The 16051-nt window shown below is 37.1% G+C and overlaps 1 protein-coding gene across 4 annotated transcripts in view; it reads left to right on the top strand.

The window, feature by feature from the left end:
* Nucleotides 1-16051, top strand: part of LOC111330913 (uncharacterized) — a 28942-nt gene that overhangs the window by 4523 nt on the left and 8368 nt on the right. Inside the window, exons 1-3 of one of the 4 annotated variants that reach the window (XM_022935907.2) lie at nucleotides 6452-6633; nucleotides 6812-6932; nucleotides 14024-14165. In XM_022935907.2, the coding sequence (XP_022791642.1) occupies nucleotides 14045-14165 (121 nt within the window). In that variant the 5' untranslated portion in view covers nucleotides 6452-6633; nucleotides 6812-6932; nucleotides 14024-14044. Of the gene's footprint in view, nucleotides 1-6451; nucleotides 6634-6686; nucleotides 6933-12090; nucleotides 12110-14023; nucleotides 14166-16051 lie in introns of those variants that run through there. The other 3 variants (XM_022935906.2, XM_088744560.1, XM_022935908.2) reach the window with 3 other exon arrangements.

Raw genomic sequence — 16051 nt, 5'->3', positions numbered from 1 at the left:
TTCCTTGTTTTCTCCCCAAAGGATCAGATGCCCTCTTTTTTTCATTTTCTTTTCACTCAACAACATTTTAGTATTACGCACTCACGGATCCAGATTTAAGTAAGATCCGGCATTTTTCAACGCCTTTGTCGCTGTGATTGTGCTAATTTTAGAGTTTGTGCCCTGGCAGTGTTTACAAATAATCCCCAAGTTGCGAAAGAGCGATAGAGGGTGAAGTGTTTTTAGCTATTTCTAGAGCAATTTCCTGGCTTAACTTTTATAGTAAGCCGTTCTTGTTATCAGTGGTAGAGAGGAAACAGACTCAGTTGTGATTGCTTAACTATATGATTGCTTTTGAAAAATGCGCCGCATTAACAAAACTTGATAAAAATATACATTTAGACATTACTGTGAGAAAGATCACTGAAAGAAGAAATTGAAATTTTCCATAGTCAAATGACGGTCTGAGTAGAAAACGCTCCATTTTGCGAGGAAATGTTTTATTTTTTTTTTTAAATTCATGTTTGCGTGTTTCGCCCATCCTTAAAAAACTAAAAGTCAACAAGAGGGGTAGTCTGGTATTGTCTACCTCTTGCATCCAATAGATTCACTTGGTTTCACAGAGCCAAACAAAATACTAATAGGAGGTCGAAAAGCTCTCTTTGTTGCTATAACTAGCACGTGGTTTAAATTTGAATGCAAAAAGATTCTTAAGTCTCTCTATAAGGTACGCACTTCAGATTTTTCCACGAGATAGATTTGAGGAACATCAACATAAGAGGAAAAAGTCTCTTGTTTGGAGGAGTGTGCCATGCTTTAGAAACATTTTACACGCACGCGGAGCATGCAGAAATCTTTCTTCTAATCTATACAAAGTGCTTATTTGAAATGTGAAATAAAAAAATAATAAAAACGTGCCGTAATGAACGTCAAGTGGTTGTTTCTGAGAGAAGAACAAGCAAGCAACACGTGCAAAGATCAAGGTTGAATACGGACGTGCTCCGAGGCTCAACCTAATAGCAAGTCTGAAATTATCAGATTAAAATTGTTCTTCGAAATTTGGAGCAAGTAGCTATTCAAAACTAGATATTGGTATAGTATAGTTGAAAATGAACCTAACAAACGCAGTTTGCACATTGCCTTTCGTATGGCAGTTGCACCTGACCATTAACTCAGGTCAGGTTTCGTTCCTCAGTTACTGACCACAGAGACTCCAAATTTCCACCCGTGTTTATTCATAGATAGCATTATATACCAAAAGCAAATAACGCAGAGAACACCGTAAGCTTCAAAGCGGTTAAGAACAAGAGCGCTGAAAACTTGACATTTTGAAAAGAAAGAGACGTCTTTCCGAACGATCAGCTAAGAAAATTTTTATGTCAAAAATCCAATCGCTTTTGAATGAAGACACGTGTTTAGTGACTTAAGTCAAGAAGGAAATCAGCATTGTTTCGATTGTTGAGTGATTCATAACTTTCCCTAAAAACATAACCAGAGGGTTGGTCATTCAATAGTTTAACTGTTTGGTTATTACTCGCTGTCCAAAAAATCACAGAGAAGATAAATGAACCAAATTAATAATTGTTTAAATGTCCTTCCTAAAGTTATTGGTTCCTTTTTTTTAACTTAAGCCTTAGTGTTTCGGTTCCTAAAGGGTTGATGGTATTCAAGTTTATATTGCTGGATCTGAGTTAATTCAATCGATGTGAAAAGGAACTTGCTGTGTCCCTCAAGATTTTCATGGCCTTGAGTTTCGCAAGCTAGGCCTGCAGATGTATGCATCATACAAAAACAGCCAAAGAATAGATTAATTAAATAGCAGAGCGCCTCGTCCCATTTACAGTGCAAAAGTGCCGGACTCAATATTGAATTAAACTGGTTGTTACCTTTCGTCTCAAATATCCTGGGTCTTTGAATTCGACTTCTTGGAGTTCTAACTTCGTCTGATAATTAAGTATTTTGATTGCAATTTATCAGTCAAAACTGCTCAACATGCCAAATGCTCGATTTGTGAATTTATGCAACGAAGTTTTTAACACTTCCTTATCGGAAAGCTGTGAAATATTTGTAATAAATTAACCCTTTAGGCTGTCCAAATCTTCTAGCAAATCTTTAGTCTATAAACTCATCAGATTATTGAAAAAAGGCTGGCTAATGATGCAATGGGGCCAAGTTCAACCGATGTAAAAAATATGGCCTAAGAAGCCCGTTACTCTGAAGAAATTTTGGTTTTTGAATAGCTTGACTTGCCAACTCTCGTAAATATAAACATAGTACGAGAAAAGAATTACAACAACTGTGTAGAATAACGGAGGTTTTTTTAGTTGACAGATACAGATGTATGCACCCAAAACAGCGAGCACAACGAAACTTAAGTATCTTTCGTACATAACACAAATTTCATAGTAAAATCCAATTTAGAAACAGACTCGTTTTGAAATAATTTCAGAGAGTGGGAAAAGTTCTAATCGTTTGAATTTGTTAAGTTAAGGGAACACCCACGAATGTCTATAAATTTCATTGAAAAGGGAACGAATATCTTTTGAAGATGTTAGTAAAAAAAAATTGCTTCCGATATCTAACACGACAACTGAATATTAAACAAAGAGGAGAGAATATTTTTCAAAGAAATCTCCCTTATCAAGTTGTAAACGTTGTCTTTAATGCCCGAAGACCTGTTTAAAGCTCTCTCGACTTGTTTACTTCACAAGCAGTACAAAAAATCATTGGTAAGACGTTCTGAAATAACCTTTGTTGAAAGATTATTGTACGTGGCGTTACTATATAGCGAGCACGGCCAGATTGGTTTTAAACCGCGGGAAAAAAATAGAAAATAAAATGGACCCTCTTGACTCAATGAATAATACAAAGTCCTTTTAAGTTCAAGATAGCCTTTAGAAAAAAGCTCAACGTTTCTAGATAGGGAGTCTTTTCAAACGTTGGCTTCAAATTTGCATCATAAAGCCGGAGACAAGAGTATAGTTGTTTAACTTCACACAATTCACCGCCCTTCGGTTCTTTCTCGGTAAAGTCTCTCAGTTATGTCGTGTTTGTCTATAACGTTTTTTCTTCATATTAGGAAGATTAGCCGTTTAGATCTACCGTGTCAAGTGAATGACAACGAGAAAACTCGGAAAGTTTAGAGTGTTTGTCCAAGGTAGTCCGAGTTTAATAAAAGTTTGCGAAAACAGTTGAGACTTCTTAGAAATGAACGTAGGTTGCACACTAACAAAGCTGACCGACAATTATCCCAAAAATAAGTGGTGCAGTGAACTATGTCGGAACTTTGAAACTTTCTTTGAAATGAAAATTAGACCGATTCTTGAAATACTTGGGCCAATTTGGAAAAGCTAGCCGCAAGCGTAAGGTAATGAATTTTTCATCAATGAAGTAAAGCTTCTGACGCGGTTAGAGGGCTTTGAATTGCGAGATAAAACCGCCATAACATCGGAATATATATTAAATTGCTTTGAATGAGTTGCGACAAGGAGAATTAGATAATTTGTTCAATTTTTACCCCCTTTTTGACATGTAAGGCATCTTAAAGGAGCTATCTGAGACAATGAGAAACCACTTTTTCAAATGTTTGTCCTGTTTTCACGGGATTCACTCAAAATGTTCCTCAAACTCAAGTCGCAAGGTCTTGATTTACGTATCTGTAGGATCTCGATCCCTATGCCACAATGAACCGTGCAACAATTTCTAGTCTCGATTAACATTTCGCTTCAACTTACTCACCCATCTGCAAGCCAGTCACTTGAAAATCAAAACAACATTTAGGCACAAGATCTGCCGCATTCAATCCGTGTTGTTTGCTCGCCGAAGCTGTTATGTTCAAAACAGTAACCGTATAAGCACAGTCCCTTAATTATACCATAGGTTAAAATGCCCCAAGAAAGGGAGTGTTTGCATGTCTAAGGCTTAATTACCAAATATTTTTTCTTTCCAAACTTGCCACCCGTTTATATGGAGAGTAACCCCAGGTTATTCAAAACTGGAGACGGTGCGAGGTTTTGACATAGAGGAGGTCCTTTTTGAATTCAGCTTCGGAGTCGAGTGGAGTATAACTTTGTAATTAAATTTTTGTAAAATTGGCATGACTTGAAATATAGACTCTATCTATATTGAAGGGACAACATTAGAAATACAAGCCCTTGTCGTTACTCGCGTGTTTTCTGTCTCTTCTGTATTTTATAATTGTCGGCTCAGGGGCGTATAATCTTATTATCAAGCGTGTAAGCATCAAATAAAATACACCTGTAGAAACAATCTCTTTGGTTTCTCGCACCAGCGAATCACAACTGTGACAACGTTCTTAAGCAGTACTTGCTGCACAAGGCGAGTCGGAAAACCTTGATTTACCCCAAGTCGCGTACCCAAAATCTCAAAGAAACATGATGGCAAGGTCCAACGCTAAAGAAAAGGTGTATTTATTTTACACTGTCTTAAGACGAAATAAAGCGCTTAGTTTATCGTTGCTTAAGTTCGCTCGGATTACTCTTCCACAGACACAAGCGTGTTGGTTTGTTGTTTAAAAGTAAACAGCTAAACGGCAGTTGCGTAAACTTTGACTCGGCAGAATTTGACATTCCGACAAACTGCTACACCGTTAAATTGTTTTTGAAACGGGATACATATTTGATCTGCTTTAGAAGAATACGCCGTGAATCGCTAAATGGCAATGCTTTTAAGATAAACAAAAAAGCGGATTGTTTGGTCGGATTACAAGATATTTTACTTTCACTTTAAATATGCAAGAACTGAGAAATCAATGAAGTTATGGTCGGTTCTTAGGGGTTTGCAAGTGAACTTTGACGTTTCATGCAAAACACCTTCGCAAAACAGCAGCTGTAAAAGGCACTAAGAAAAGGTCAAAACACCCCTTTGAATTTTGGTATTTCTTTAAAAAACGGTAAAGGAACTATATAGAGCAAACAAATTTCATAATCGATTTGTCATTGATTCAATATTCCCAAAACTAAAATATATTGTCCATGGAGTGGAAAAGATCGAGTGTTTGACCCTTTATATTTATCACGATGTTTGAAAGGAGATTTTTATGCTATAGGCAAAAAGAACTGAAGTCGCTGAGCTGTTATATTTGTGTTTGAAAATTCGACTCAATTTTTTTAGTCTTTAGTGGCATTTTTCTGAACGCTATTTAGTTTCCAGCGTGAAAGATATTTCAACATTAGTCTAAAAGCCGAAAAATAAATAAAAGGTGCAAACATGTATTCGGTTGTAGTTAGAAACTAAAAGTTAAAATTTCATGGGTAAAATAGCCTGTGAAAAGCAATTTAAAACGGGTTAAAGTAATTAAGTGATCCATTTTTATCTCCCGTGCGAAAACTGTGATCAGTTTAAACCCGGGGAACATTTAGGAGACGTTTGAATACGCCGCAAATCAACACGCTGGAGTGAAATTGTTTAAAGTGACGTCTAAAACATGATTGCCCCGAACGGGAAATGACTGTTTTGCTTTGAAAATGTTTAGTTAAACTATCATACGGCAAAATTGCAGGTCTCCTCAAACCTCGAAACTCGTTCAAACGGATTAGAAATAAGTCAGTTTGATCTCTCTGTTAACTCACAAAAGGCTTTCTAGACGAAGGAGTTAATTCTAAAGGGACAAGTAGAAGAACACTCCATTTCCTAAGAAAACTCATAATCAAGTTCCTTGTACAGATGGCAAAACATTCAGATACCTTCGGCAAGCTTTTTATTGTTAAGGGAAACTCATTTGCCGACATAATTTCGCTTTTATTGCGGTAATCAAATCCGCAATTATATCTTCTTGGTGTCAATAGCAACAATTTTATTAAAGTTTTAATTTAATTAGTAGCATGAAAAAATAAAAGCGATCGCTTAATTTTCCCTCTAAGTACCCAACAACCGCGTACAGTATTTAGATTGAAGGGATATTGTTTCAGTAATAATTGTTAATATCCTCGCTCCAATCTCGGCGGTGGCTTTGTTGGAAAGCGCGCGTTTAGGAAAAATTTACATTAAGCCCAAGTGATTAAACTGAACTGTGTGGTGGACGCTCAGTTTCGCTGTGACACAGAACGTAACGCAATGGTTAGAAAGTAGGAGACCGCGAGTGCGTCGGCCTCAAAACGAGAAAAGATCATAGTGGAAAATTTTCCCCAACTGCATTTCAGTCCTCGACATAACGAGTATTCGTAAAGAACAGTCAAAATACGTAAATAAAAAAGGCCGCGTTAACCGGAAAGAGGATGCGAAAGATATTAGAAGAAGCAAGAAGAGTCGAAGGCTTTTTGATGCAAATTATGCAATAAACTAATCAGTGATTTAATTTGTTCTTTTCTTGTCGCTTTACAGACGGCCGAAATGAGACCGAACCGCCATTTAGGAACAAAAGATCAGCAATGAATATATTTTTCTCTGCCCCATATATTCAAAATGAACTGCGCTGAATCGAAATTAACTCAATTAAGCAACAGAGCGCTGAGACCAGCTGCTTGAAATCGTGGCTCGCACCTTGGACAATTGCATTTGAAGTTTTCCTTTGTTCGCTCTAATGACGATCTACAAAGCTTTCAGTATTTTGGATGCGTGAGCCCGAACGCAATACTGCGCTTCTCGCGCGCTGCAACAAAATCACCCTACTGCTGCGTGGAGTTTACATATAAGGTAAATGCGTGTTTCTGGCTCGCTCTTGGTTGTCACTCAATTGACACTTCACCGCACGCAACCGGCAAAGTCATCAAGCGACAGCAAACAGGATTTGCTGACCACTGTAAACTGACCACGAGTTGTGTGCGAACGAAATTTGAAGTTATACGCCTTGTTATTTTCGAATTTTTTTCAGCTACTTAGGGCATCTCAGACTCAAAGTTTGCTGGTTGTCAGAGGGAATTACCTTAACTGTCATCTTAAGCTTCAAGGTTCTTCAAGAAGGAAATTCAGCTCTCTCCTCTCTACAGGAAAAGGTTCGTATAATACGCTCAAATAGTTTCTTAAACGGTCCATCAGTTAAATTGAAATTAAAGATTTTACGAATCGCGTGTCTTAACCAAAGGCAATGAATAATTATGATGAAATTATTTCCCATACGACTCTAACGCAATGTTATTGAGATTGTTGTTTAGCTTGGCTAAAAGCACTCGTTCGTCGCTCAAATGGTGTTGAGATGGAGAATATTGATTCATTATATCGTTGCTAAAGGGTTTCTTAATTACTATTCGAGAGCGCATATACACTTATATTGAGCCAGGCAAAACAAAATTGGCAGATTTTTACAGTAAAAAGTGCGATGTTCAGTTTGCATGATGCAGTGAAAGTGTCAGATCGGCAGGATCGAATCTGTGTAGATAATTGCTTATTTACAGAGACTTAACTGCTATTCAATTAATTGATAGTAAATGTCAGAGGTAAATCTAGTATTTAGAAGGCTTCAATTTTAGCAGGGTCTGTGTTTGTACAAGAACAGCGCGACACAATCGCGTCCATAGATCCGACTCAAACCATCCAACAGCGCAGAGTCAATTCAGTATTCTACAGAAAGAGCTCTGTTGGTACTGAGCTAAGTTGTCAAACCATTCGCTATATTAAATTAATGTTTTGATAAGCTTCAATGCCTTGCATTCACACAAACATTTTTGGAACAAAATCCAACACCTTAATGCATTGAAACTGCTAATAGGATCGACAACGGGCATTAGATTTACAGAATCACGACAAATCTCGTGGTCATCATTTCGATCTCCCAATGTGAAATTACTTCGTCCCTATCGAGATACCACCACGGAAAATTCGTCAAAATATATCGCTTCCATTCCGTCAAAGCTTCGAATTCTGCTCTGTTCTATGTCCTTAACGATTTTCTTACAGCATTCATGGTTAGAATTCGTGATAAGAAACGCGGAGACGAATGTGGAAATATTTTTTTACCCTCCTCTCCCGTCGATTTGACTACTGGATTGCTGTATTCTTTTGAATCATCCTCCAAGGAGAGTTAACAGGAAGCCGGAAACTTTCATGCTGCTGGTCTAGTTTCAAAACACGAGGCTCGTTCATTCCGGTCATATTTTATTCTCGTTTATAGTAATTTCACCCATGTATCAAAGCGATAACTATCGAAATATATTAACGACGACAACTAAAAAGATAGAAAGAACATATATGTAAAAAACACGACGTTTAGTTTTGTTGATGCGTGGTAGGATAGCGAATGCACGCTCTTGGGGAGGATGTTGTTGTGTTCATCTGCGGTGCACCAAGACAACGAATTGGGTCCATGCGTGTTTTCCTTTAGACGTAGCACGGGCGGGAGACCAAACCGCTTTTCCGTTCTCTCTTCTATTTGATTTTTCCTGTGGGATTCGTTTAATGCGTGAAATATTTTAAGTTAGCTCCAGTGTAAATAGCGGTTGGTTGAACATAACGCGTCCAAAAATCAAATTCGTTCTTTGAGTTAATTAACATTTCATATCTCAACTTCAGTCGTCAAAATTCGCAACGGCTTCATTGAACACAATCAATAATTTTGTTTCATGAAAATAACCAGGGGACAAAAGAATAGTTTATTCAACTTCTCTCAGAACTACAGATGGCAAATGTCTTCGTTTAACTTGTCGTTTCATAGACAGGCACTAGAACATCTTGGTATTGTCTGACTCGAGTTACGCAACTACATTCCATCAGTTTTATACCCAGTCCAAAATGTGCTAGTAATTTATCTAACAGTCTCTTTCTTTTAACTAGCGAGCCAGAGAAGTTCTAAAGAGACGTTTGATAGTCGTCCATTCCACCAACACTATTGCTGGCTGCTCCCCCACGCCTGCCTAGTGTCAAGAGGACTGTGAAAGCACTCTGACAATTTTGTAGATAGATTTCATTTTGACACGGAATACAGAATTTTGTTGTAAATTCTAATTCTCAGCGATTCTTTTTCCATTTTTAAGTTATGTTGGGATTTTTTCAATCAGTAGTCAGTTAGATAGATAAATGGGCTTACAGAGTACTTCCTTCATCAACAAAGTAGGAATTGTTGACTTTCAGGACAACAAAGGCGTGCTTTAGTCCTTTACCAAACGAATTTCTCTTGGATGATGGTGTACATTGTGTGCTTTAAGTCCTTGTGATGGTTTTCGATGGAGCAGTCATTTTTTTTTCCTCGATACAAAATGTTAGCTAAGTGTTAGTAACATCTGCCAGTGTAGAAATCTAATCATGGAACTGGTAAACAGAGATTATTATTACCCAACGATGAATGGATCTGACTTGACTCTCTCGCTATCGTGACGAAAGGTACGAAATCGTGCAAATTAAATCCTCGTATTTTCCGCGCTTCAAACGAAATCATTTATCATTACAAATGGTGGGCGTTAAAATAAATTAACCTTTGGTGTAACGAAGAAAATTTGCATCAATATTACTTTATTTTGAATCTCTGACTAACTGCGTTGGATACGCATTGCTTTGTTTTTAAAACGATGCACGGAGAATTAAAGGAAGAAACTAATCCTTTCAGATGTAAAAACAGCTTCTTTTGCGCACGACCAAAAGAGTTATTTTTGTATGAATTTCTTTATCAGCTGAGACTCAGTCCAACGAAGGAACCAATTTCAAAATTGAATGGCGCGACACCCACGTTAAGTTGGGGGTAAATTAATCTCATGGTTAGACACTTAACGTCGCAGTCCATAAACCAAGAACAGCAGAACAATTGTGCAAAGCAAATTCCAAGGGACGCAAGGGCGAGTTTCTTTCAACGATCAATTAAAACTATTTTTTCCACTTTATTTTGACGCAGGTTTTATTTGAAAGCAGACAAATATCTTCAAACTAGAAATATGACTAAAACTCTATGGAGCGAGGATTCTCTAAACTGGAGGACTCATTTGAATGCCACAATTTGAATGCCACAATTTGAATGCCACAATTTGAATGCCACAATTTGGTAGATCAAGCAGTTTTGCCTAAACTGATTTTGTTTCCCAAATCAAATTTTATCCCTCCCTCAAATAGGTCTTGAAGTTTCTGCGGTAGAGACGTACTCATGGTTAATTTTCTTATCTGAAGTATGGACTTAGTGGAAAGAGGCCACCTTGTTTGCAGACGTTTCGATTTTTCTAGACTTCGTGACTTTCATTTCGAGATGAGTGCATGGCTGAGTTAGTGCATCTTCAGGAAACCACATAAAAAGATTAGATAGAAGGTTGTTGTGGACTTCCTTTAGGAACTTGAAAGGTTGCATTGAGATACAATGCGTCTTCGGTAACGCCCTATGCCATCACAGCATTAGGAAACTTTATGAGCTGTCTTCATGTTTATCATCCCCCCTCAAAGCAGCTTCGACACTGAATTACAAGATCTGCAGATATCAGTTTGAAATTCACAGAAAAATCGTATGTAAATGCTCTTTAGACTCCAAGGAAGGTTCTGCCAGAAACTGATGAATTTGGCGGATAATTTTCCAGCTTGAGAATGTTTGTGGGAATGTCAAATATTTTATGAGACAGGTGGTGATTGCTGGAGAATTTTTTACCCAAACTTTCGTGAAGTTTGCAAAGTTAATTAAACCTTTACATTACGTGTTTTTCAAGCTTGATTTTCTGAGATGGTTGTTCAATAACGTCAGTTAAGTGTGTAACAAAGTTGCCTTTGAACTCGAGCAGTTCTCAGTAGTTTCAATACATCCAAGCATACTGTTATTTTGGGTCTGTGGAAGATAAAATAAACCATGCGGATGTGTCCCTTTTTAACTAAGATCGATAGCTTAGAAACCGCAGACACAAAACAAGTCAATTTTTTCTTTTAAGAGAGATGCGAGCTTTGCATGGTGACCTTTGTAAATCAGAGGCCTTGATAATCTCACCACACAAGTTACATACATCCCTTATCTCCATGAAGATCTTCTCTTGAAACAAAGCATTCACACCTGACTTAAAAACTTAAAAGGACACGGAAAGCGAAGTTGAAATGCAGCTTTACTCTCGTATCCACTTTTGAGAGTAATTCTTCATGCTTGTGGAAATATATTGAATTTTATTGCGTAAACTAAAGCCAATGACATAACAACATTTCTTGAAGTAATGAAAGCTAAAACGCACATCATTGGAAACAAAATCCTCTTTCCTAGATGTTTTATTAGTTGCCTCCGCCAAGCAAATTTTAGAAGAGCATTTTTCTGTAAACTGAAGGATCGTATTCACATTCTGTTTGCGGCGATACTTTTTTTTAGTTATTTCAGCACTGTTAATTACTGCATATTCTTCATCGTGCGTTACTGTGGCTAATTTTAAATTTACCACTTACTAAGGCTTGTAAATGTTATAACAAACCAAGATCAATTATGTATACGTTTTCAATTATCTTTCAACGTTTTATTAAAAGTAGCGCAAATGTGTACAGCGTACATGTATACAGCAAGCGTGTAAAGTGGTGAAAGACTACTGTAAATATATATGAAAACCTCTTCCTCATTGACGTTAAAAAAAAGCTCGAGCCCTATATAAATATCAAAGTTTCTTCGAGGGTCAATTTCAACAGAAAGAAGGGAGTAGCGTGTGCTGCATTACAGGTGCCGAGCTAGAAGCAATCTTCTTCATGTAGCTCTAGCAAAAGACAGTTCACTCTTCGTCTCTTTATCGTACGATTTATTTGCCACTGGTGTGATATTCGTCATGTACATTTGATGGCGCAAAATTGTCTTACGTGCGTTCATTCCGTGTCACAATATAACTGTGTTGTTTGGATGCGTGATGTGTTTCAGTTGACGCCTATATTTTCATTCCATAAAACTTCATTAAACAAGCCTAATTTTGCGAAAATTCGGACCGCTACTCTTGCTGACTCGACACATATTTTATGATGCTCCTGGAAACCTGAATTTCTTCGTGAAATTGTTTAAGGAGGAAGGTAACCCTACCTCCTGTTATTTCCTTTTCTTCTGATGGATTTATAAAAGTGCAATATTACTTTCCAAAATTAAACAAGAAAATTCCTGCTGGTTAATTGCGTATCAGGAAACAGTTTGCGTGCTCTTGAAATGAGGACACGACAGTGTTAAAGGTATGAAACGTGAAATATCGTGTTGCAGAACACTTACAGAGTTTGCGGGAGCACAGTAGTTCACTTGAAGCTAACCTTAATAAGGATACAGGTATGAAGAACATATCTAACCCGAATTTAAGAGAAACTGAAGAAATTTGGATGCAGCAATGATTTGTGAATGCGAAGATAAAGTTGCAAGCAAAGATGTTATTCCTTTGTCAAGATTGCGAGACAAGAAATCATTAGAGTCCTCCAAACTTTGATTCACTTTTACAACCTTTTCGTTATTTTAAATCACAACAGGTAAAGATCATTTCGAAAGGATACAGTCCAAAAATAATTTGTACATGATGTCATGCGAATCTTTCTGATATACAATTCTGAACAAAGCGTATGAAAATTGAAAAAAACATGAAGCTGAAATTTTATTGTTTAAGCATCAAAGGCATGGGAACTTAAATGTTCTATTACATTTGACCACTCTGAAAAAAGCACGATTTACCGAAAAAAAAGCCAACACTCTTAAATCCCAAATTGTAGCGGAAATGAGACCATGTAGATAAAGGTAAATCTCAATGGACTTTACAAACTTTATCCTTCAGATAATAATTTTAATGTGAATAGAAATGTAGACATAATAATCCCAGAAAATTTAATCCCAATTCATAAAGCAAATGCAAAAACAACCAGAAAGAATACACCATTTACGAGCGAAGATTCACATTGGAAAAATTTATATGTATCGATCGACGGTGGTCTATCTTGGTTTCAGTAAAGATTCACTGTTTGATCTGCAGCAGCCCGTTTCGTGAAAAATCCCAAACACAAATGTACAGCATCTATCAATTTTGAATGACAGTTCTGTCCCTTGATGAAGGAATGATGAGAGCAATATATCAAGAGAGAGAAAAATCGTGTCGAAACATGAGCAACCGAAGAATTCACGTAGGGTTTTGTCTGATCGCAGTCACCTTTAAATTGTCCACGATATTCATTTCCTATCATGATTATAAATATGCTTCATAAAAAAATTGATTTTCTCAAGAAATAAATCTTGAGACGATTTGTGCGGATAATTACGAAGCTTGCCAAAAGGGGGGGGAAGAGAAATTAACGCGTGAAAGGAAAACGCACGATACCATTAAATAAATGTGGTAGAAACATGGAATCTTTGAAAGCCACAATCAAGCATGACAGCTATGCCCGATGACAGTAGTAATTTGCTTATTGCTCTAAACGAAACGAAGTCCGCCCCCCCAATTAGTTGATTGAAAACACGACTTTTGTGGTGTAGGTTACAGTGCATGTTTAGCCTGTTCGGGGCCGTCACTCCATCTCTGTCACCGGTCAACTTTAATAGTCATTCACATCAAGCAATCGTAAGCTACCTCAAAAAAAGTAAACAACTGAAAAGGAAAACTTTAACTTGACACCTCAAGCTTAACACGTATCTTTTAAATCACCATGTGACTCGGTTCGACAGCACTTAAACACCCTGACCGCGAAGATAGACAACACCAGATATTGGCCTTTAGTGTATAAATCAATGTCACCTGGTCGCTGTGATAAGATCCATGTCTGCTCGCTCAGTGCTCCTAAGCGTCGACGCCGATATACAGCAGATAGAATAAGACCCATACCACACACAAAGACCGAACAATGACTATTGAATAGAACATATCTTCTCAAAGAACTCCATTGTCCTCGTAAACAAAAAAACTCACAAACCAAAGCGAAATGTTCATAGCTGAGTGAGCACTTACAAAAACAACGGAACCAGACGTAAATTTATTTTGATGCTATCGGGGGCTCCGTATCACATGGGCGTGTTGATTATTTGACTCCCAGTAATTCAAGGCTATATATACTTTGAATAGAAACAGGGACCACTTAATTGAATGCATTCCTTTGTACAGTGACTCCTGACAGCTACTCTCAGTTGGTGGTAACAGTGTTATAGACCAGAACATAAATGACAGTAATTTTATAACCACAAGCGTTGTCTGTTTTTTTCTCTTCTCAGTGGATTGTCGATTGTGACAAAATGGCGGGCTATTTTGGTCATGTCGGAGGACATGTGCCTCCGTATTCAGTGGGAAGCCACGGATTGAGTCATCCTGCACCGAATATCGATTTCTTCAGTCAAATGGCTCCTCCGCCGTGTGGTAAGTTCTTTTTTAAATACTCAATAAAGCCAATTACAAACTCTATAGTTTCATAAATGGAGGGCAAGCCAAGGTTGCCGCTTTTAATTTGAGCTTCCTAACTGGCTATTTAGCCCTGTAACGTAACAAAGTCTTGCGCTGTAGATTAGCCTGTGCGCTACACTCCATATTCCCAGACAATTTGAAACAAAACAACAGCGGATTATAATAAAAACGTAGGCTGCTATAGTGTGAAGGTCATGAGATCGATTCGTTTGCTGCTAATAAGGCACATCAGCAAATTTCACCTTTGAAAAAGGGCGCCTTGAAATCCTTTACTTTGTAATTAAAAACATGTATTCTGACCAATCCTAAATTATAAAAAGGTATATGATTTGAACTCGCTTTGTATCTGTGTAGAACGCGAGCGGCCATTTGCTCGCTTCACTGAAGAGCACTCTGATACTTCTACCTAAGCATGTTGAGGCATGATTGCTTGTTTTGAAGTTAGCTTTCCAACCTCACGGTGTTATTGTAATAGGCAGTCATATTTCATAATAAAAACAATGATTTTATGTAAGGATTTCCCCTAAAAGTGTTGTTTAAACAGTGCATGTTTTGTTAAATAATTACACATCGTTAAAGGCTTAATAAATCATCATCCCCTTTTAGCAGTACTGTGGTGTGAAATCTGTCATGAACCTACAAGATGACAGAATTTAACCAGGATACAGGAAAAACTTTTCGCTATATTGGGCAGTTTTTATTTTAACTTGGAACAAAGCTTCGTTTGAGAAGAAAACCATGACATCCGATTGAATTGAATCTGTTGAGATAACTTTATGAAACGTTCATTTGCGGTTTCTCTGAGGTTTCAACGCGGTGCTGCTTATGTTGTGCTTCTTTATTAGCAGAACTAGTAGTTGTCTTCTTTTTAGCCTTAAAAGCTCTGCCCTAATCAACCAATTTAATCAAGTTAATAAAGAGTTTCAGAAAAGACAATAAAACTCCAGGATACTCCAAGAAGATCTCGCCTTGTCAATGTGCCTTTATTTAAAAAAAACATGTCGTTCTTCGAAGTTGTTTTCAACTGTCAACCCACGCTAGTCAATCTCTGACCACTTATTCTGAAATGAAATACGAAACAAGACAGAATTGGATATTGTAGACAAAATATCCTGTTTTTTGCTTCACAACAGTCGACAAAATTTTGTCACTTTAGCATCATTTTGTTTCCTCGATTCTTGATGTCAAAATATGAGAAAAAATCCATTGGTATACTTGTTGATACAGATTTAGATGGACTCCGGGTAAAATGGACGAGGCAACAACTTAGGTTGGTGAAAGTTCACCAAAGGTGGATCGATACATTTTAACTTCATGAATCATATTTTCTATTATGGTGGTAACTTTTGCGTATTATAATTATAATTGTTACCTTTTACTGTTAACTTTCGTTTTCGATAAAAAAATCAATAACTTGTGTAATGTTCCATAGAATTTGCTGAGTTTCACTGCCTCGTTCTATTGATTATTTAAATGGAAGAAATCAATTCTTTGTCTTCGTTATATAGATGGCTTTTTTACTCTCTGTCCCCCTAAAATTTTAAAGTTAGACGCAAGTTATTTAGCTAATGAATTTTGTACTCGAATAAAGTTTTTAATATTCTTAAGACGAGTGATTTCCTTAGTAAAAAAGCAGGGCTCAACCGTTGAATTCTTCTGACGTGGAAATGAAAGCATGAGGATTCGGGTAAATCAGTCAAGCTTTTTATTTATTCACAACGGCTTTTATAGAGAAGAATGAGTATTCGAGTAAGTTAAGCTTGTTTAGTATTTGCAACATGCCATTGTTGATAAGAGATGGTAAAATATTTTATTAGTAAATGGAAGTGTTAAGTGAAAGT

This window comes from Stylophora pistillata, chromosome 14, assembly GCF_964205215.1.
Source record: "Stylophora pistillata chromosome 14, jaStyPist1.2, whole genome shotgun sequence".
In the NCBI taxonomy this organism is placed as follows: domain Eukaryota; kingdom Metazoa; phylum Cnidaria; class Anthozoa; order Scleractinia; family Pocilloporidae; genus Stylophora; species Stylophora pistillata.
Note: the sequence above shows the minus strand (reverse complement) of the source record. Positions and strands in the feature narration are given on the sequence as shown.